This window comes from Lepidochelys kempii, chromosome 2 (genome assembly GCF_965140285.1).
Source record: "Lepidochelys kempii isolate rLepKem1 chromosome 2, rLepKem1.hap1, whole genome shotgun sequence".
Taxonomy (NCBI): domain Eukaryota; kingdom Metazoa; phylum Chordata; order Testudines; family Cheloniidae; genus Lepidochelys; species Lepidochelys kempii.
In genome coordinates, this window is record NC_136381.1 from 169,589,020 (window position 1) to 169,612,431 (window position 23,412).

The following is a 23,412-nucleotide window of genomic DNA, read 5'->3' on the forward strand; positions in this document are numbered from 1 at the left end:
AATGTGATTGTCTTCTAGGATAGAATTGGTAACTCTGCACTGTAGATTCGGGAATGGCACTAAAGTTAACTTCTAAGGGAGACATGAATATATGATAATGGAATAGTTTTGTTTGACCTGATTTATCTATAATGATTGGGGCTTGAAGTGACATTTGCAAGGGAATAACAATGAAAACCCAGTTGCTAAATACACCATTTCTTGCTTGGGCATTATGAGATTAGAGATTTTTTGAGCCAAGATACAACTTCATTTTCTCAACGTAGCAAAAAATGTGCACACTATTTTTTTATGGCCTGGTTTTTCCCAGTTAGTGTCGAAATAAACATTTAAATAGAGAATAAATCCTGAGTACCCCGTTCAGTGAGATTCAGTAAAGGAATAGACATTTATATCAATTAAAATAAAAATATAGTAATAAATTAATTAAGGTTGCTTCCATTAGTATATGTCATAAAATAGTAAATTTCAGAAACAAGGAAGTAAATAAATTTAAGAACATATACTTCCTATTAATATATTAAAGTTGTAAAATTCCAGTCACACAAATTTTTCAATATAGTTTCATATGCAAATTGCTATCACTAATAGCCTCGTAATCCATACAAAGAATTTGCATTTAACTACAGCTGCTTATGTAGTGAATTCCAAGTTTTTGGGGTGTAATATCTTTTTAAAGCATATTTCTTCCAGTCCCAGCCATACACAGGGGAATGGACTGGCAGAGAAAGCAGCATGGTGAACAAGTTCAGATGGTACATGTTGGGTCACAGATATTGGCATCCTGAACTTATCTCTAGAAAGGAAGGACTTGTCCCTCTGATATAGATTATCGTTCACTGCAGTGTATCCTAAATACGAAGGAGCAAATATTTAAAACGCATTATTGTCCCCTTCAGATTATAATTCAGCCCCACCTCTGAGATTTCTGATAAAGTTGATATTTCATCTGAAGTCCTGTTTTCCACTATTTCTGTTGTTGATCACATGAAGGCTATAGATGTGCCGGTGGCAGGTAGTATATCACTACTTCCATGGATTTTTAAAAGTTCTACTGTTGTTCTCAAGAGTGATGAGGAAAAACAGCCATCCATTGATTTGTATTGTCTTTGATGATCAGCTTTGAAAAGGGCTACAATATTTTGTGAACCAAATTTAGAATCTAGCATGCATTTTTCTCACCATTGCTTTATCAGGGATACTACTGAACAACTTATTTCTATGGCAAGGTTAGATTCACCATTTTCATTCAGCTGGTCACACACAAGTTAGAAAGTCTGTTATATGTTCAGATTTAGTTATTTTCCCTCTCTTCCTTTGCAGAAGAATTTGTAGGTTTCTTTCTGTTCATTGGGACTATCCCAGTGTAGGTCTTATTACACTTTCTGATTAATTGAGTTCTCTGCTCTGTTTGGCTGGTTGTAAATATGATCACACAGGCCCTGAAAATAAAGAAAATCAAGATTTTATTTTTATTTCCTTAAGAACAAAAGTGGTCTGTATTTTTTATTGTGTCTCCTACCCTTGTAATGAAGCTCTGTTTAATGGAATGGTTTTTATCTTTAAAAACTACAGGGCTTTTAGAATTCACTGAAGGACACGGATGAAGAAAAATATGGTCTTTGATCCTATAGAGTGGTGTTAGCTTCCTAGAACCGCCTTTAGGGAACGTTAACCCTGCAGACCCAGAGGATAAAAAGCTTTAACAAGCATGTAAAAAGCATTTTGAAATGGGCTAATTCTGTAAGGGAGATGTACTTAAAGTATTTTGATGGCTTGATTAGTTTTGAAATTGCCCAAAGTTTTGCAGGAGCTTTTCAGGTCATGCAGGAAGAAAAATAAAATCCTTTAACTATTGTTTGTGATTCAAAGAATGTGTGAACAGTTTTGGTGAGGTTGTTAGCTAGGCCCTGGTCTACACTAGAGTTAGGTTGACATAAAGTTTATGTTGACCTAATTCTGCAAGTGTCTACACTAAAATGTCACTCCTGCCAATGTAACTCACCCACTACACCAGCTTAATAACTCTACCTAAATGAGAGGTGTAGAGTCAGCGTCTATGTAGTTCGGTCAGCACAGTGTCAGTGTAGACCAGTGGTTCCCAAACTTGTTCCTCTGCTTGTGCAGGGAAAGCCCCTGGCGGACCGGACCGGTTTGTTTACTTGCCACGTCCAAAGGTTCGGCCGATCGCGGCTCCCCCAGTGGCCGCGGTTTGCAGCTCCAGGCCAATGGGAGCTGCTGGAAGCGGCGCGGGCCGAGGGACTTGTTCTGCCGCTTCCAGCAGCTCCCATTGGCCTGGAGCAGTGAACCGTGGCCACTGGGAGCCGCGATCGGCTGAACCTGCAGATGTGGCAAGTAAACAAACTGGCCCGACCCGCCAGGGGCTTTCCCCGCACAAGCGGCGGAACAAGTTTGGGAACCACTGGTGTAGACACTGTGTTGTTTACATCAACTGTTGTTGCCTTTCAGAAGCAATCCCACAATGGCCACATTGACGGTTAAATCTGTGCAAGTGCTCCTGGTGAGGACACACATGGCCCACACGAGGTGCATAATGTGGACATGCAAAAGCTATTTAATTACTGCAGCAGCTGTAAGTTGACGTAACTTGGGTTGACATAATTTTGTACTGTAGACATACCCTAGGAGAGTGGCATTTCCATGCAGTATACTTTTTTTGGCTACATATTTTGACTGGAGGGCTTGAGCCAGAGGCTGTAAGACTAATAATGGGAACTACATGTGAATGTTGAAAGGAGACTCTTTCATCCCTCTTATAATGACTTTGCTTCATAAAAGAGCATAGTACCTGATTCTGTTTGAATAAAGCCTGCGAGAGCTTTGCCATTGATTTCAGTGGAGCAGAATGTATGCTCACATGCTCAGGGTCTAAGTGATGGCCATATGTGGGATTGGAAAGGAATCTTCCCCTTGATCAGATTGGCAGAGACCTGGGGGATTATTCACCTTCCCCTGCAGTGTGTGCGTGCGGGTCACTTGCTGGGATTATCTGGGTATCTCTCACTAACTCACTCACATCAGGGCTCCAGGGTGGTAGGTGCTGGACATACACATAAAAAAAGAGGGTATGCAACAAAGAGTTGATAATGTAGCTAGACGAAGGTGGGGAGAAAGTATGATACATTGGCTTTTCTTCTATTACTAGTCAACATTCACTTTTTAAGAAAGAATATATTTCTGTTAGAGTTCCCTTCTCTTTTAAAAACTTGTTATGAAATGAATACCACATATTTTATGTCAGCAATGTTTTTGTGTACAAACAAGCAAAAGAAATAAAAGTCAGAGTTAGGCTGCAAATTTTATTCACACAGGTATACACACATAGGGAAGACACACGCCTGCCTCCCTACACAAAGGCACACAGTATCTTACATACATACAAGGCATGCATGCACATACTTGCCTACACAGAGACACTTTTTCATACACTTTTCCAGGGGCTGCCTAAATCACCCAGCCGGGAAGGGAGGAGCATGGGTTGGATGGGAAAAGATGGGGTGTGGTGTGGAGGAGAGAGGATGGGGAGGGAAAGGGGCCAAGGACAAGAGCAGGGAGGGGGTGAGAGAGGGCAGTGAAGGAGAGACGGGAGTAGGGGGGATATGTGGGGGGATGCAGGGGGAGGCAGAAGGCTACAGCTGTATGTGGATGTGGGGGCACAGGAGTGTACAGGGATATAACGGGAGCACAGCAGTGTATGGAGGTGAATGGGGTGCAGGGGTGAGGGATATGGGGGTGGTGGCTCTGGGAGGTGGAGAGGATGGGTGGGAGAGCACTGTAAGGGGTACAGGGCCAGGACGGATAGTTACGGGGGGCAGAATGGGATGGGACAGGGGACGGATGCAGTCAGGGGGATGGGGGGACAGGGGTGGGACGGGGAGGGTTACAGTGAGGGGGATGGGTGTGCAGCCCCATTCCCAGCACTCGGACACGGAGATACACAGACCTCCAACGCCTGGGTGCCAGCGATGGGGCGACAGACCACAGTTTGCAGCAGGGCCACGTGCCACAGCTCGAGCCCAGCCACATGAGGAGCGTGAGGAGAAGAGGGCCGGGCAGCAGCGGGAGAGGCACACGCCACATGACCCCTCAACAGCCACCTGCTGAGCACTTGCCAGTCGTGCTATTTCCTTCCCTGCCCAACCAATGGGAGCTGCACCTGCAGGGGGCGGGGGACAGAATGCGGACCACCACCCCCGCCCCCACGCGGCAGCCCCTAAGGCCAGGAGCCAGACATGCCAGCTGCTGGCCGGGAGCCATGCAGCGCGGCAGCTAGCAGGGAGCCTGACAGCCCCGCTGCATGGTGCCGCAAACCGAACAGTCAGTGGCCCGGTCAGCAGTGCTGACCGGTGCCACCAGGATCCCTTTTCGACCGGACACCTGTCACCCTATGCGCAGGTCTTGCACTGTTTCTCTGTGGAGAGAAGAGCTTCATCCCATTTAAATGTGTTCTGGGCAGGGGCGCTGGAACAGGGGGACCAGGAGAATATGCACTCCCACTTTTTAGTGGCCATAAGGGGGAGTGATGGGAGGAGGGGGCAAAGAGGAGTGGTGGGGGGCACCTGATTTTGAAACTGCCCTAGACCTGACATAAGTTAAAGCAGCCTAGAGGCTGCTCTAACTTACAACAACTGTCTGGAGTTCCTAGGAGGTTATAAGCCATCTGAGAATTGCTGTAAAGGAACAAACCTTGCACTTCATCCCTGCAATCTCACTTTGTCATGCTTCCTCTCTCTGCTAGTGCTCCCTATGCCGGGGGAGACTGGCACAGGAGTTGGCTCTGCTGGCTTTAGACTAGTTGAGAATTCCCTCCAGCTGTGTTAACTGTCCAGCTGTACTGAGTTATGCCCTCTTTGCACTGCTCAGGGGGGCACAAAAGGGCTGGGAATCTGGCCCAGAATATTTAGAATCCATTTATACTTCCCAGCATCTAGTGAACCATTGAGAAATTGCTGTGGCAAAACTGATGCCTTTTACCAGAGTCCACCCTTATCGGGCATTCTCCTGTCTTAAGAGATGTCCTTGAAGTACTGAGTACAGTTCTGCTCCACCATTATTAGATCACCACTATTCTTAAGCAACTCTCCATTGTGGTCTCTAGAGTGGTCACTGAAGACAGGTTTTCACTGGATAGGAAAAGCACTGAGAAGGTAGCATCTGATTCAAGGCAAATATTTCCATGATTTATGAACTTTCAATGTGTACTTTTCATTAGTCTTAGAGCTGACGGGTGCACTTCATGTACAGAGCACAGGACCAGAGAGCAAATGCTGTTTACTAAGCTTTTATGCCTATGCGTTTTTGATATTTCTCCTCTATTTCATCCTTGGGGGGTAGGGGGAATGAGGTGAAAAGATGCACTCAGAGAAACAAGATAGCAATATTCAGAACCTCTCCCACAAACTTGTCCCAGAAAAATGAGTTTCATATGTAATAAACATAGTGTGCTACATCTGTCCCAAGGAGGAATGCTGGATTGAATATGACTCCAGGTGTGAAACAGCTTCGTAACTGGTGAGACTGCTAAAATGCTTAATCAGAGTTTTTTGGTTGGAGGCTCCCATTTCTCCATGATTAGTTTACTAATGTGCCTCCTCAGCCCCCTCAGCTGTTGACTTGGTCCATTGCTCTGGCACAGAGCTGCTGCAGTTCTCCTTGTATCAATTCATTTTCTCTTTCTTTCTCTCTGTTCTCCCTCTCCCCCTTCCTCCCCCCACACCCTCGCTTTTTCTTGTCTGGGTGTGCAGCTTAATATAAGAGGCATCCATTGGTGGCTTTGTGGTAGTGAACCCCCTGAGTCGCTGCACTGTGTCATGGGAGCGCAGAAGAGAAAGTAGGGCTGGAAGGTTTCTGCATAATCCTGACCCGCCCCTGCCATCCCCGTCCCCCCACATTAGCTGTTTCCGTGAGCAGCTTCATTAAGGACTATCAATGGTGGAGGGAGGAAATATGCATGAATCTAAATATAGCCAGAGAAGCACATGCTTTGCCTGTTTGGTGTTTTAATGCAGCTGTGAGAATACATCTACAGTGGTCCGAGGTGGATTAAGGATTCTAGATGCAGAAGGATTATAATAAAAGAATCAAAACTCTGATCATTTAAAGTGTAATCACGTGTGCGTATGTGGATTTTGGCTTTCCAATGTCTGTCAATATGTTTCTTAGAAAATGAAATTAAAGATGAAACTCAGTCTTCTGTAGTCAGGCTCAATCTCATTTTTCTAATATTTCTAAAATTCTGGATGCATCATAGCATCTCACTAACTTTAAAAAAAAATAGTTCACTTCTTATATGTGCAGGATTTCAGCCTTTGAGATGACAAAGCTAGTTCATTAAACAAAGAAATGTAAGCTTGTGACAATGAGTTTTCATGACACACTTTGCCCTTTGACTCTTTTCAGGCACTTCTTGTGCATCTGACTCACATGGAACAAGTGGCAGTTTGATGACGATGAGATAGAGAGAAAGATTTTTCCAGTATCTGGAATAATGATGACTCTCCTGGGCCTTTTTTAATACAAGCCCATGTATTTTCTAGAACATGAGGATTTGCAAAATAAAAATCTGAGGGGTTGATGAAACAAAAGCTGTGGCCTACAATATGAACAGCTAATAGTATTTTATATTGACAAAGGGAACAGTGAAACATACGCGAATATTCACTCTTGCTAGCTTGGGGAAGAATAACTTACATCCCTCTGAGTCAGCTGTTTCCTGGGGGAGCTTCATCTCAAGTACAGAAGATGGACCCTTGTGACTTGGCAAAGGGAGGGCAACTTGAATTTCCACAGGGGCACAAGAGGTTGCCCAGGAAATGCTTGAATCAGCATGAATCTGTCTGCCCTGCTCACTGCCTCTGCTCAGACAGTGCCACCCCACCCACCTACCCACATGTATGGCTACCAGCTTTCATGAGAAGAAGGATTTGAAACTGGGTCAGGGTCCAGGAAGCTAGGGAGAACTTGGATTATCATATGTGCTACATTTAAAACTCGCTGTGTCCAAGCTTTTTCTAGTTGGAGATCAAAGTTTTTCACTCTCTTGTAAAATAAGGCATTATTTCAGATACTGGAAAACAGACAGGAGCATAAACTGTCAAGTCAAGTGTAAAAGTCTAATTTAAGCAGGTCAAAAAAAAATTTGAAGAGCGACTTGCAACAGACACAAAAACTAAGTGCATCAGCCCGCCAAACAATCAGTGGGGCAACTGAACAATCAGGATGCTAAAGGAGCACTCAAGGAAGATAAGGCATTGCAGAGAAGCTAAATGAATGGTCAGCATCAGCCTGCACTGCAGATGTGAAGGAGATTCACAAAGAGGAGCCATTCTTTTTAGGTGACAAATCAGAGGAACTGTCCTGGATTGAGGTGTCAGTAGAGAAGGCTTTGAAACAAACTGATACATTAAACAGTAATAAGTCACCAGGACCAGATGGTATTCACCCAAGAGTTCTGAAAGAACTCAAAGATAAAATTGCAGAACTACTAACTGTGCTATGTAACCTATCCGATGAAATTAATAGGCAGCAAGTTTGAAACAAAGAAAAGGAAGTATTTCTTCACATAATGCACAGTCAATCTGTGGAACTCATTGCCAGGGGACGTTGTGAAGGCTAAAAGTATAACTGGGTTCAAAAAAAGAATTAAATAAGTTCATGGAGGACAGATTCATTATTGACTGTTAGCCAAGATGGTCAGGGATGCAACCCCATGGTCTGGGTGTCCCTAAACCTCTAACTGCCAGATGCTGGGCCTGGATGACAGGGGATGAATCACTCAATAAATTGACCTCTTCTGTTCATTCCCTCTGAAGAATCTTGCATTGGCCATGATCAGAAGATAGGATACTGGGCTAGCTGGACAATTAGTCTGACTCAGTATAGCCAACTCCTAAACTGTTAAGTAAACTTATTTGTAAGTTTCCAAAACATTCCAGCTGTGCGCTTAGAATAGGTGCTACTCTAAATTTGGTGAGGGTACACATTGGTGTTGATGCTCAACAAAGGGATTTAATCCCTAGTATAATTGCAAAGCTCAGTGTCAACCATAACTGTGAGGCACTTCAATTGGGAGGTTATGTGTTTTCGTGAATAGGGTATTGGACTGAAAGTCAGGTGACCTGGGTTCTGTTCCTAGTTTTGCCACTGACCCACCACTGTCTTTTCTACTTAGATTGTAAGCTCTTTCTGGCAGGGACTTTTTGTTCTATGATTTGTACAGCACCCAGCATAGTGGGGTCTTGGTCCTTGACTAGGGGTTCTAAATATCATTGAAATAATAATAATAAAGAGTGTGGGATCCTCTATTATTTTTAAAAAATAAGATGTTTTCTCATGTGGTTTAAACGATAGCTTCTCAAAGCAGCTTTTCACTGGACATACTTGCCTTTGCTTTTCCTTTTCTTTGCCTCCTTTGGCCTGTTGATGTCACCCAGTGGTATGGCTCCATCTTAAAATGTCTTACAATTAGGGCTGTCAAGAGATTAAAAAAGTTAATCGCATTGGTAAACAATAATGGAATACCATTTGTTTAAATATTTTTGGATGTTTTCTACATTTTCAAATATATTGATTTCAATTACAACACAGAATACAAAGTGTATAGTACTCACTTTATATTTATTTTTTATTACAAATATTTGCACTGTAAAAAAAATAGTATTTTTCAATTCACCTCATACAAGTACTGTAGTGTAATCTCTTTATCGTGAAAGTTGAAATTACAAATGTAGAATTATTTACAAAAAATAATTGTATTGAAAAATAAAACAATGTAAAACTTTAGAGCCTACAAGTCCACTCAGTCCTACTTCAGCCAATCACTCAAACAAACAAACTTGGTTACAATTTGCAGGAGATAATGCTGCCCGCTTCTTGTTTACAATGTCACCTGAAAGTGAGAACAGGCATTTGCATGACAGTGTTGTAGCCAGCGTTGCAAAATTCTTACGTGCCAGGTGCATTAAAGATTCATATGTCCCTTCATCTTCAACCACCATTCCACAGGACATGTGTCCGTGCTGATGATGGGTTCTGCTCGATAACGATCCGAAGCAGAGCTGACCAATGCATGTTCATTTTCATCATCTGAGTAGGATGCCACCAGCAGATGGTTGACTTTCTTTTTTGGTGGTTCGGGTTCTGTAGTTTCCGCATCGGAGTGTTGCATGTTCCAAACCTCGTCCCTCTCAGATTTTGGAAGGCATTTCAGATTTTTAAACTTTGAGTCAAGTGTTGGAGCTATTTTTAGAAATCTGACATTGGTATTTTCTTTGCATTTTGTCAAACATGCTGTGAAAGCGTTCTTAAAACAAACGTGTGCTGGGTCATCATCTGAGACTGCTATAACATGAAATTTATGGCAGAATGCAGGTAAAACAGAGTCAAAGACATACAGTTCTTCCCCAAGGAGTTCAGTCATGAATTTAATTAACACATTATTTTTTAAGGAGCATCATCAGCATGGAAGCATATCCTCCGGAATGGTGGCCGAAGCATGAAGGGGCATACGAATATTTAGCATATCTGGCATATAAATATGTTGCAACGCCGGCTACAAAAGTGCCATTTGAAAGCCTGTCCTCACTTTCAGGTGATATTGTAAATAAGAAGCAGGCAGCAACATCTTCTGTAAATGTAAACAAACTTGTTTGTCTTAGCGATTGGCTGAACAAGAAGTAAGACTGAGAGGACTTGTAGGCTCTAAAGTTTTACATTGTTTTGTTTTTCAGAGCAGTTATGGAACAAAAAAATCTACATTTGTAAGTTGCACTTTTGTGATAGAGATTGCACTACAATACTTGTATGAGGTGAATTGAAAAATACAATTGCTTTTGTTTATCATTTTACACAGCAAACATTTGTAATAAAAATAATATAAAGTGATCACTGTGCACTTTGTATTCTGTGTTGTAATATAAATCAATATATTTGAAAATGTAGAAAAACATCTGAAAATATTTAATAAGTTTCAGTGAGTGGCTTGCAAGCATAAAGGCTAAGCACACCTGCTGCTGTTTCAGTGGGATGGTGATTTCCCTTTGGCTCACCTGGCGGAGCAGCTCCAAATATAACCCATGTCACAGCCTGAGTCACAGGCATCACAGTGGAGGATCCGCAGTATCCGGGCCACTGACTGGGAGCCAGTTGAGCTGGGTTCTGTTCCCAGCTCAGGCATTGACATGCAGTATGACTTTCAGCCAAGTCTTTTCCCCATCTCAGATCACCTAGCTGCCATTGTAAAGTGCTTTGTGGTTTATGGATATTAAGTGCAAGTATTATTATCATCCATCTTTCCAAAGTTAATTTGTAATGGTAGGCAGTGATGATAAGTTATCAACCAGTTACATCACAATTCATATCTATTTCACTGTTGATATATATGTTGCATACCGATAGCTATGGGACTAATCACTGACACTAAGAAAGGGACTACCTTGATTTAAGTACACATAAAATCCTCTGGATTTCCATGCTGACTGCTATGAGAGCAGGAGCAACTTCTGTCATATAGTGAGATTTACACAGCTTTATATATTTACTCATGTATGTATATACTTGGACATGCCTACCATCACGTTAAGTTAAAGAAAGTCTATGAGATCAAATACTATATATATATACCTTCAAATGTATGAGTCAGTAGCACATTTTCAAGCAGATTAGTCACATTAAAATTATCATAAAAGAACTGCATGCTTGTAAGGATTTTTGGTATGTTTGCTCGTTTTGGAAAATGCTTCCTAGTTTTTTCACTCTATTTTGTTGTGAAGGGGTATTTTTGAGTAAGAATCTTGGTGCAGTCACTCCATCCAGCCACTAAAAATGTCAGTCAAACCAGCTGCTGTTCTAAAAACTATTTTAGATTACAGAGAGATAATATTCTATTGCTTGGCCTCTGTACAGAGGGCAATGTTAAACAATTTTCTGATAATGAAACCTGACGCGAAGACGGTGTGCTGATTTAGAAAGCAAAATGTTGAAAACATTGTTTACGATTGGGGGAAACTATCTAAAGTTGTTCAAGGCAGGAATAAAAGCAACTCTTATGCTTTGGGTTTGGTGGTATAATTTCCTGTCTCGGCTAACCCGACATTGGGAAATTTCAGTCGGAAAGAGCAAAAAGCACCTCGATGAGATTTTCTTCTTCCTTGATTGTTTTGCTGTGGCTGTAAGTCACTGGCAGCTATATGGAACTTCATGGCACAGAAGTTAAATAATAGATATGGGGGGGGGGGGGAATGGAAGGAAAGTGTCAAAAGCAAACATGAATAGTTCATATCAGGCGAGATGGTGGTGGTGGGAACATATTCTCTTGCATTTCCCTTGACTACTTTTTCCCCTCTTAGCTATTTGATTTATTTGGTTGCTATCCCACAGAAATAGGTATGTGACTGGGCTCTGCAAGGTTTTGTAACCAGGAGCCCAGCCTCATCATAAAGAACTCTTTCAGTCATCACTTAATTGCACTTTTCTTTTGGGCTTCCCATAAGAAGAGGTCAAAGTAGGGCATTTCCTTAGCCCATAAAAAAAAAAATAACTTGAAAGGGGGTTTGTGCTTCTGGAGCCATAATTACCAAGATTTTCAGTCTCTCCCACCTGAAGGGTTGCTGCTGTAGCAGCAGTGTGTGTGTGTATACGTGCATGCGTGCAGCGTGGGAGCAGCAACTTGAGAAACCCATTGCTCTTAGCTCCCTTTTTTCCCAGTATTAAAAAAGAAAAGGAAAAGTTCTTGCATTGATAGTGGATTTAGAACTACCTTGGACAGTACAGGAATGAGCGGGCAGAACTGCAGGAAATTGCAGCATTGGTCGGTAAGTTCTTTAAAGAAAAGATGGGGAGGGATTATATTTGCCTGACTTTAGGCAAGAAGTGAGCAAAAAGTATCTTGGGTTGATATGGTTCAATTGCTGTGCTACATGGTTTTTACTGTGCATGTAAAATTCAATATAGGTCTGAGTGGTTTGAAGTGCAGAATGCTTATGGGACTATAGACTTATAGTTTTCTATTAACTGGAAGCGATACAGTGGATTGTTTCTGGGGGTAGCATTTGGATTTTTCCTTATCCCAAAAGAGGAAACAATAAAAAGCATTTAATGGTTTGGTACAAAATGTTGATTCTATAAACACACATGGATACATTTTCTTTATATCTTCCTAGGAATACAATAGAGTAATATAGCATCAGATTTACACTATTAAGGTACATTAGGGAAAAATAATCCATTTAGAAGTAACATATGGCTTAGTTATATTCAAGCTAGGTTACTGCATATGTGTGTGTCTCTCTGTGTGTGTATATTTAGTATATATACTAAAATTTTGAAATTTTAGACATTTTTAGGATTTTGTCTTCAAGAAGATGATTATCTGTACTGAGTTTTTTTAGAGTGTTTACTTGAATCTTTGATGCAAAGATCTAAAGCCCATTGTACCCTTCAAAAGACACATGCTATATCACTGTTGCAGTTTGATAGTGGGAACGTATGGTTAGAATTAAAATGTACACAAGCTGTTTGGTTCTGGCCTTTAGTAAATAATGACTGTTATTCCCTGGCCTGGTATTTGAACATGTCTAGGTGATGTAATTGTCCATAGATGTAATTGTAATCATCCAGTTTAAGCCTCTGGCAAGGTTGAAAAGCTGTGTCAGTGCTGCTGTCAACTAACTGGTTCGGGCCTCTCTTCTCATCTTAACCGAAACTAAAGAGTGTTTCTTGTACTTTGCTATAGCTATAAACTACAAACGTGTTCTTAGAATTGAGATTCATAGACTCCAAGGCCAGAAGTCACACTGTGAACATCTAGTCTGATCTCCTGTGGAACCCAGGCCAGAGGACTTTCCCAACGTAATTCCTAGAGCAGATCTTTTGGAAAAACAGCCAGTTTTGATTAAAAAATACCAGTGATGGAGAATCCACCATGACCCTTGGTAAATTGTTCCAATGGTTAATTATCCTCACTATTAAAAAATTTATGCCTTATTCCCTGTCTGAATTTTTCTACTTTCATCTTCCAGCCTCTGGATCATGTTATACCTTTTTCTGCTAGGTTGAAGAGCCCATTATTAAATATTTGTTCCCCATGTACAATCTTATAGACTGTAATCAAGTCACCCTTTAGCCATCTGTTTGTTGAGCTAAATAGTTTGAGCTCCTTAAGGCTATCACTATAAAGCATGCTTTCTATTCCATTAATCATTCTTATGGCTCTTCTCTGAACCCACTGCAATTTATGAGCATCCTTCTTGAATTGTGGGCACCAGAACTGCACACAATATTCCAACAGTGCTTGCACCTGTTCCAAACCTAGAGGTGAAATAACCTCTCTACTCCTGCTCACGAGTCCCCCTGTTTATACATCCCAGGATCACATTAGTTCTTTTGGCCACGGCATCACATTGGGAGCTCATGTTCACCTGGTTATCCATCCACAACTGATATCTTTTTCAGATTCTTGCTTCCCAGAATAGAGTCTTCCACCTTGTAAGTATGGTCTACATTCTTTGCTCCTACATGTATACATTTACATATTATTTGCTTATGCCCAGTTTATCAAGTGATCCATATTGCTCTGAATCAGTGACCTGTCTTCTTTATTATTTACCACTCCCTCACTGTTTATGTCATTTGCAAACTTTATCCATTATGATTTTATGTTTTCTTCCAGGTCATTGATAAAAATCTTAAGTAGCATAAGGCCAAGAACCATTCCTTATGAGGGAACCCATTGGAAACACACCCACTCAGTGACAATTCCCCATTTACAATTACAATTCCCCATTTACAATTCCCCTATTAGTTAGCCAGTTTTTAATTCATTTAATATATGCTATGTTAATTTGATCTTGTGCTAGTTTTTTAATCAAAATGTTGTGTGGTACCAAGTCAAATGTCCTTGAGAAGTCTAGGTATGTTATATCAACATGATTACCTTACCAAGTTGTCATCTCATATTAAAAAAAATCAAGTTAGTTTGACAAGATTGATTTTTCTGTAAACCTATGTTGATTTGCATTAATTATATTACCCTCCTTTAATTCTTTATTAATCAAGTCCCATCTCAGCCATTCCATTATCTTCCATAAGATTGATATCATATGTATATCATGATATATCTCAGAATTGGAAAAGGTCTAGAGAAGGGCAACAAAAATGATTAGGGGTAAGGTACAGCTTCCATATGAGAAGAGATTAAAAAAACTGGACTGTTCAGATTAGAAAAGATACGACTAAGGGAGTATATGACGGAGACTTATAAAATCGTGAATGGAATAGGGAAGAGTAACTTACTGAACAGGCAGCAGGTTTAAAACAAACTAAATGATGTACTTCTTCTCACAATGCACAGTCAATCTGTGGAACTCATTGCCAGGGGATGCAGTAAAGGCTAAAAGTATAACTGGGTTCAAAAAAGACTTAGATAAGTTCATGGAGGATAGGTCTATCAATGGCTATTAGCCAAGGTCAAGGACACAACCCCATGCTCTGGTTGTCCCTAAACCTCCAACTGCCAGAAATATGTGGCAGTGGTGGTAGTCAGAGAGTCACTACTGGGCTAGATGGACCTTTGGTAAGACCCAGGATGGCCATTATTATATTCATAAGACTGGCCTATAATTATCCTGATCTTCCTATTTTTAAAAAATTGGCACATTAGCTTTTTTTCCCAGTCTTTTGAAATTCTTTCACTGTTCAACACTTACTGAACATCAACGTTAATGGTCCAGTGAGCTCCTCAACCAGCTCTTATTAAAATCTTGGATGCAAGTTTTCTGGCCACACAGATTTTTCAAATGTCTAACATTAATAGTTTCTGTTTAACATCCTCCAGAGATACTAGTGGAATGGAAAGAGTGTTATCACCCTTTGATGAGACTATATTATCTATTTTTCCCCAAATACAGAACAGAAATATTTATTGAACTCTTCTGCCTTTTTTACATTACTATTGATAATTTTACCATTTCCATCGAGTAATGGACCAATACTATTGTCAGGATTAGTTTTGTTCCTAGTATATTTTTAAAACTCCTCCCTATTGTCTTTAACTCTGCCGGCCATAGATTTTTCCTTGTGTCTCTTTGTTTCCTTTCTCAATGTTCAGCAGTTTCTCACTTCTGATTTATATTCATTACTATCAACTTCCCCTTTCTTCCATTTGTTATATATATAGCTGCCTTCACTTCCCCTCTAAAGTAGGTTGTTATTTTAACCAGCACAGCCTTCTTCCTCAGTTGTGGGATTGTGGCTTTTGGAGCATCTGTGTAAGGTGTTCTTAAATTATTCCCAATTATCATTCACATTTTTGGATTAAATTCTTCCTCCCATGATAATTTTGTATGTCCCCCAAATCCCCTAGGCTGTTGTTTGAACACTGATGTAAATTTACATCTGATGACACGTGGAAGACCGTATAGCTGTTTGTGCTGTCACTACATAGTAAAAATGGTGAGCTGTGAGAAATATTTGAAGTCAGCATAGCTGAGGATCCACTTCTGAATTTCCACACTGAGGCCCCGATTCTGCTCTCAGTTATTCTGGTGCAAATCTAGAATAACTCCATTGTGCCTTTGTTGGATTCAAGGTCTAGACTGTTTCCTTGTGTGGTTTGAAGAGAGAGATAGAGAGAGAGAGAGAGAGAGATTGCTTTTTGAAAAAGAGAAATGGCATAATGCCAGCAATCAAGACCAGCACTAATTACAGTTTGTCCCTCAGGCAGGTAATCAGTCTGTAACCTGTGGTGCTGCACTCTCTCTTCCAATTTTGGCTCCTAACAATTAAATGCAATTTAGATTCCAGCCCTGAACCTTATGAAAGTGGGAGTATTGTTGCTGCCTCCCCATGTTTTCCTCTTGGCACCATCCCTATTGGAGGACTGAGAACGCCATTCCAGGTGATAACAAAGGAAGCCTGATCCAGGCTCCTTCGCATTTCACAATGAAAGTGTTATGTACTGATAATGCACAGGCAAATGTTATTACTCCATCCACTAAGTGAATTGTTACATGAATTCCTTGGAGATCCAACTGTAGAATAGATATAAAATTGAGCAGCAAAAGAAGCAAATGAAAAAAAGAAGTGTGTGCCCTTCTGTTACTATGAAAGATAATACTGACCAAAAACTATCCTCAAACATCCCCGCCACAAAAAAAAAATTGATCTTTACATTACAAATAAATTATAATGATTAATTGGTTAGTTAATGGATCAAGCCCTAGCCATGTTAAAGACTGAATTTTGCTCTGAAAACAACAGCAACATCCATACTCCTCTGGGACAATGCAGATTACCACGCTCAGAGTAAAGCGCATGAGAGGGGGGGGGTAAAACATTCTTGGTGGAGGGGATCTGGCAGTGAAGCAAACTTCCAGGGAAGATCTGGCAAATCTACAGCCTGACTGTCTTTAGGAAATCTTATAAAAACGTCCTCTTTCAACCCATAAGAATGACATTAACACACTAACAACACCTACTACCTGTAAACTCCAACAACCACAAAAAAAAAGATAAAATTAATAAAATCTAAAAAATGTAAAACCAATAATACCTCCTCAACCAGAATTCTTACCTGGAAAAGGGAGACGTTCCAGAGATTCCACTAAGTCCATTAGAAATTTTGTTTTTGCTATGGTGATTTTATGTGACAGTTGCTTAGACACTATGGTGATGTGCAACACTGTAGAACCCTAACGTAGAATATCATCAGGTCTTTAAATTCAATGGCCCCAATGCTCCCTCACTAACCACAGTGTGAATTAGGGGTAACTCCACTGAAATCAGAGAAGTTGCAGTGATGTAACTGGGACTTGTGCTCCTTACGAGGGAGCTTTTCAAAAGCCCCTATTTCTGATGTAAACAAAGAAAACAGGAAAAAGATCTTTGAGCAGAAACTTGATGTATTGTTTATTATTTGTGCCAATTCCTGTATCCTGTAAGAATGGAAAAAGGCACAAATGCACTTATGTTCTTTGCAATGCATCTTTAATATACATCATAACTATAGTCCTGATTTTCAGCTAATGGTAAAGTAGCACTAAGCAGACATATACAAGATGATTATAAATACCTCAAACATATAGGAAGTTTTGTGACTCCAGCTTTTATCGGCATACACTTAGCAATCAGCCTGAATAATTAATAAGGCATAATAATAATGCAGTACAACTTTATTCATGACTGTTTTGTCTAGTATTAAATATTCCAAAGGAATGGGATCTTCCACCATTTCCCTAGGAAGAGTATTCCACAGTTTAACACATCTCACTATCAGACAGTTTTTTCTGAAGTTCAGCCTAAATTTTATTTCTTCACTTCAAATAATTCCTTCTGGATACGTATAGTAATATTAGGTTTCAGAGTAACAGCCGTGTTAGTCTGTATTCGCAAAAAGAAAAGGAGTACTTGTGGCACCTTAGAGACTAACCAATTTATTTGAGCATGAGCTTTCGTGAGCTACAGCTCACTTCATCAGATGCAATATAGTATAGTAATATTAGTACTTAGCACTTTTCATCCTTAGATCCCACAACATTTCACAAAGAAAGGTAAATATCATGATCCCCATTTTACAGATGGGGAAAACAAGGTGCAAAGTCACACAATGAATAAATGAATGAACAATTTCAGAACCATAAACCAAACCCAAATCTTGTGCATTGCACCATGCTGTCTCTAACATTGGAAAGTTTGCACCCTTCAGGGGTTTGTAAATTGTTCTTATGAGCTCCTAGCTATACTTTCAAGTTAGGTTGTCTGTTATGGAGGGACATGTTTCCAGGTAGGTATACTAGACAGCAGTAGTGCAGTGCAATTGCTCAAGAGTAAACATGTGCACTGTATTCTAATAGCTACAGAGAGTGATTTGTGTGTGCATGAAGGGGGAGGTAAATATGGGGCTTATAGAAACTCTATTGAGATTTTCATTGTCCAAAGCAGCCTCTTTGTTCCTTTTTTTAATTATATACCAAATTTTGCTTCCCATTTCTAAGTCGGACTTCAGCCAACGACCATACTATTTTGCAGCCAGCATGGCATTATTTCTGCTTTGCCTTTCTGCAGTAGACATGCTTTGTCCAGTGATGAGAGAGGGGCAGAATTTTTACCCGCTAGTTCGTGGCATGTTCTTTCTTGGTTTGTGAAAATATCCAGTATTGCAGAAGAAGAGACAGAAATCATTTTCCATTATTAAATTTTAAAAGGGGTTTAAGATAATTCAGAGATGCTTCCTAAAAGTTCGCTAATGGATTTGAATGTTAGGCTTTTGGAGAGGAACCGGGAGTTGTCTCTCTGTGTCTTGGGGTTTCAATAGCCCTCACTGTTGTACTATCTATGTACTTCCTGGTCTGCATATTGAAGTTCCCAGCGGACTTCATGGAGTTGTCTACTCTTTTCCCTTCCCTGATTATAAGAGATCCTGTTTATTTGTGTGTTTGTTTATTTGTTTAAATAAATTATTTCAGTAATTGTGGGACCAATCCAAAGAAAAACATTAAAGGCTTACCTACACCAGAAAAAGTACACTCATTTAACTTAAGTGTGATTTTAAATGGATATAGTTAAACTGGTACAAAAGACAGTGTAGACATTCTTGCTTTGATTTAAACCAAGAATAATTCAATTTAGCAACTGAAATAAGAAAGTCCGAACAGCTTTTTGCACCAATAAGTTAAATAGTCAATATGGCATTACTTACATTCCATAAATCAACTTAAAACCAATTTAAATTAAACCAGTGGAACTGTCTTCGATAGAGAAAGCATTAGGTTAGTAGACAGACGCTTAATCTCACTTAAATTACCTTTTAGTGGCTCCTAATTCTTTAGTGTAATAACGAATTCTACAGTAATTGTTCAAAATATTACACCATGCAATGTCAGTAATGCAGCATTTGGGGAGACTGAGTGAGTACTGTTGAATAATGCAATAAGTGGTGGTTGTTTTGGCTATTTATAAATTTCATTTGTTTTATTACATTTAAAGAGTAACATTCAAAAGTTGACAAGAGCTCTGACATTTTCTCCTCTATTCCAGCCTGAAAACCTTGCTTCGAGTTCTCATACTTTCAAAAACAAGACCTTTAAAAAACTCAAAGACTGTAGTATCTGCAAACAAGCCATAGACAGCCAAGGCATTTCCTGCAGAGGTGAGTAACATGTGATGTGGCCTATTTATTGTCTTGCTATTTAAAACACTGCCTTTTAGACTAGTGCTGAAGAGCTAGGAATTAATAATTTTGGAATTACCCCTGTGCTAAATGTCTATATACTCTAACTTGTTTGCTCTGTGTGTTCAGCATTAGACTTAATTTTTAGTTGGACTTGTATAGATATGTGCCTTTATTAGCTATGCTATTCAGGCCGGTTCCAGAATAAGACTGTCTGTGCAAGTTCTGTTAGGAGCATGTGTGTGTGAATGAGTGAGTTGATAGATGCCTATGGAATTTAGCCTGCAAATCAGGAAGTGACCCTGAGCTCACTGAGGCATGAAAGCTTTCTCTGCATGAATTCTTTACTGAAATTCAGCAGAGCTGCCATTTTTTTACAGTTGCTTTATGGTCTTGTATTTCAAGTCTGTGATTCAGAATAATCATTCACACAGACACCGAGGGGGCTCGTTCTTCTGATTCCACATGCAAAGGAGGGGGGAGTCAGTTGCCTCTGGCACAGTTTCCCCCCTCTCTCCTTTCTATCATACAGAAGACCCGCCGTGGGTCCAGGGATCCTCACCTGGGGAAAAGGCAGGAAGTGTAGTAGGGAGGGGAATGAAAGAGAGAGACCTTTTTCCCTTTCTGCACACAAGCAGTAAATATACCCAAAGTGCGGATTCATGAGGCTTCGTTAATTTTTTCTCACTGCTCTGTCAGCATAGAGACTCACACTTGAGGGGGAGGATAGTTATTGGGGCATCTGTCAGTAGGGTTGCAAAGTAATCAGTTTGTGGCACAGCACGAGAGTAAGAGAATGGGGCCTTTTTCATAAATGACCTTGAGATCTGCCTGGATCTCAGGGACCCACACGTTCTACCTTCCTTCTTCCATGAAACAATTTGGGAAAAGCTCAAGATTTGCTTCCCTCTAGGTCAAACCATGGGAGGGTTTGATCCTCCATTGATTTCAGCTAGTTAATGTTTAACAATGTCGTGTTACTCCACCTTAATAAATCTGTCTCTCTAGCAAATGCACATATAATCCACCTATTTAATATAAGCAAATGCTTATTGCCCCTCGCCTTAGATATAGACCAATAATTTCATTTTATGAAGTATCTGCTTGGTGCTAGTGGCATTTTTCTAATGAAATGGAGATTTCTTTCTTCCCGTCTTTCACCAAGAGGCCCAGCCTCTGTATTCCTTGCACTTTGCAAAACTCTCATTAGGCGTTAATGGGAGATTTGGGTATGTAAAGAATGCAGGATTAGGTGGGAGGGGTGTGTGTATGTGTGTACGTACATGCGTTCCTGAAAAGGTATCAACGTCACAAATGGACAGTTACATGAATAATAGTCCATTTGTTCAGCATTAGTTCAAAGGCATTTTGTTATAATTGCTGGAACGTCAGAAAATGCACAAATAATACAGCCGCCGTCAGCTTTGAAGAGGTTTAATCCCTAATGAGGCGTTCCCTAGAATTTCATTATTTTCATTTCTGGGGATCCAGCAGCATAAAAGAACCATGGATCTGGCTAGGGAGGAGTTCCCTCAAGCAGGAACTGAATAAGACAGCCACAGGCTATCTTACAAAGCCCACTCCACAAGCTCCGATATAGGGGCCAGCGGCTGGAAGGGGAACATCAGTAGAGCTGTAAAGGACTATGGACAGTTTGGGTTGGGTAGTTGTAGCTTAGGCACTGTTTCAGCCCCTGCGGCAACCCAGAATCAGAAAGGCACAAAGGTGGTTACAGCCGCCTCACCGCTCCTCTCCCTAGGCAGCCAGTGTTTTGTTGTACCTCCCTCAGGCCGATCACAAAGTTACACCCAATCTGTTTAAACAACATTTCATCCCACCTCCGTATCATTAAGGCTACATCTACACTGCACACCTCTTGCAGCTGCATGTAGGGTATGTGTAGCTACGTGTCGGTGATGTGGAGCTACATCTGTCAGTGAAAGCCTCTGCCAGGGGAGAGTCAGTGGGGAAAGGCTCAGCAGCAGGCTGAGCCTTTCCCCACTGATGGAGTCATTCCCTGTGGCAGGGAAAGGTTCCAGCCATGTTGGGTACACACCCACAGGCTTCAGGTATGTTTTTGCTCTACTTGCCTAAGCTGTGAATCTATACTGTTGGAGGCAGGGGCGGCAAGTTATGTGGGCCCGTGGTTCCCGGGCTCCAGCAGATTCAGGACCCGGGGCCCGGCTCCACCGGTGTTCGGGGCCAGGTCTCTCTGCCAGCCCCACCTGCCGCCCCTGTGTGCCTCCCCCAGAGCGTCCCCTGGCCCCGCCTGCTGTCCCCACGTGTCTCCCCCGAGCATCCCTGCCTGCCCTGGGCCTCGGGTTGCTGCCCCTTGCAGCTCTGTGCTGCACTCCCCAGCCTCAGCCGGCTACAAGGGAGCAGAGCCGGAGTCAGGCTGAAGCGGCTGCTGTGCCTGTGGGAGGAAGAGGCGTATGGCAGTCACCCCCCACCCGGCAGACTCTGAGGGGGACGCTTTTCCTGGCTGGACCTCCTGAGCTGCAGCCTGGGGGGGGGAGGGGCTTGGGTGAATGTCATGTGGGGGTCGGGGACATTCCCTCCCTCCCCCGGAGCTTGCTGCTGACGGCTGTGAGAGGGCTGAGGGGAATCCTCCTCTCTGGCCCCCTGCCAAGCCGTGGGGTAGCCTGTCTGCTGCACCCCAAACTCCTCATCCCTGGCCCAGCCCCACACCCTGCACCTCCTCCTGCCCCCCAACCTCCTGTCCCACTCCAGAGCCCACCCCCCCAATTCCCTCCCAGAGCCTGCACCTCACCTGCACCCAAAATCTCTCCCAGAGCCTGCATCCCGCACCCCTTCCTGCACCCCAACCCCGTACCCGAGCCCAGAGCCTGAACCCAGCACCCAAACTCTGTCCCAGAGCTCGCAAAACCTCCCGCACCCAAACTTCCTCCCAGAGCCTGCACCCCAAAACTCTCCTACACCCAAACTCACTCTCAGAACCTTAGGCAGGTGTGAGTGGAGTGGGTTTTGGACCCGTTCTGGGCACCACCAAAAAGTATACAAACCTGCCGCCCCTGGGAAGTGTCATGCATTTACTCTACACAGTGCTGAAAGGCGTGTGCAGTATAGACATACTGTAAGGGTGAAATTATCCATCTGATTAATTAGGTTTTATCCCATAATTAAGGTTCCACAAAAGGTGGAATTACCACACCAACCTTTGGGCACATTGCTGGGTGGCAGCACAGTCCCTCCCACCACTATTATTCTACAATTGCCAAGCCCTGAATGCAAAAAACATAACTCAGCCCCAAAACATTCATGAGGTTGGTCCAAAATCATGAGAGCTTAAAACAATGTTGTTGTTTTGAGCTGTCTTCCGATTTTTGAACTCCCCCTACCCAACCTGCAGATTGTCCATGACAAATAGTGTTGCCAATGCATGTACAATTCTGGCCACCTTACCCCCTATATCATCATCATTCTTCTTCTTCTTCTTCTCAGTGCGTCAATTAAGTTTGTGCTCCAGCCTCTACTTCAACAGCATTGTCAACTCTCTACATTTCTTTGCCAGGAAGGCTATTTTGGCTGGGGCTGGAGCTAATCTAGGTTCCACAAGCTTGAGCCCTCTCTTAAATTTCAGTCCTGTCTGGTGGGGGGGAAACCCTCTGATTGTTTGCCTTCCCCAGTTCTCCATCTCCTGTGGAAGAGCATCCAATCAAGGCTGCTGTAGGAGAAAGACAGAGGGGGTTGAAGAAGCCCTGGAGCTGCAGGAGAGGAGCAGTGGGATTGGGGGAGAATTGATGTGTGGCAGGATTGACCGAACTGGGGTCAGGCAGATGTGGAGGCCGGGGTGGAGGGTGTCACAGAATTGATCTGGAGGCTGTGCGGGAGAGACAGAAGTTATTAATTAGAATGTTGAGGTCTTGGAGAGAAGCTGGAAACTCCAGGCCATGAGGCAGCCAGTGAGAGCTCCGGCAATGAGGGCCAAAATCACCTCGTTCCATAAATCTAGGAGAGTTGGGAACACTAATTGTCACACACACTGGGAGTGGGCAGAGGATGTTCAAAAATCAAAAGACAGACCAAAAAACACAATATATTGGGTTTTGGGGGCCAATCTCGTGAATTTTGAACTTTGGGGGTTGGCAGTGTTGCATCAACTCTGCATCCTCAGGTCCCAGTCAATTAATGTCCTGGCTTCCAGCCCCACATTTGCTCCTCCTGAAGTTAGGCAGGTTTTTCATCCCTCCATGGTAGTGCAGCTCCAA

The 23,412-nt window shown here is 42.0% G+C and overlaps 1 protein-coding gene across 10 annotated transcripts in view; it reads left to right on the forward strand.

The window, feature by feature from the left end:
* Positions 1 to 23,412, forward strand: part of TNS3 (tensin 3) — a 418,803-nt gene that overhangs the window by 133,796 nt on the left and 261,595 nt on the right. For 9 of the 10 annotated variants that reach the window (XM_078851678.1, XM_078851681.1, XM_073332748.2 and 6 more), the window contains one exon: positions 19,051 to 19,162. In XM_078851678.1, the coding sequence (XP_078707804.1) occupies positions 19,051 to 19,162 (112 nt within the window). Of the gene's footprint in view, positions 1 to 11,757; positions 11,832 to 19,050; positions 19,163 to 23,412 lie in introns of those variants that run through there. The other variant, XM_078851682.1, reaches the window with a different exon arrangement.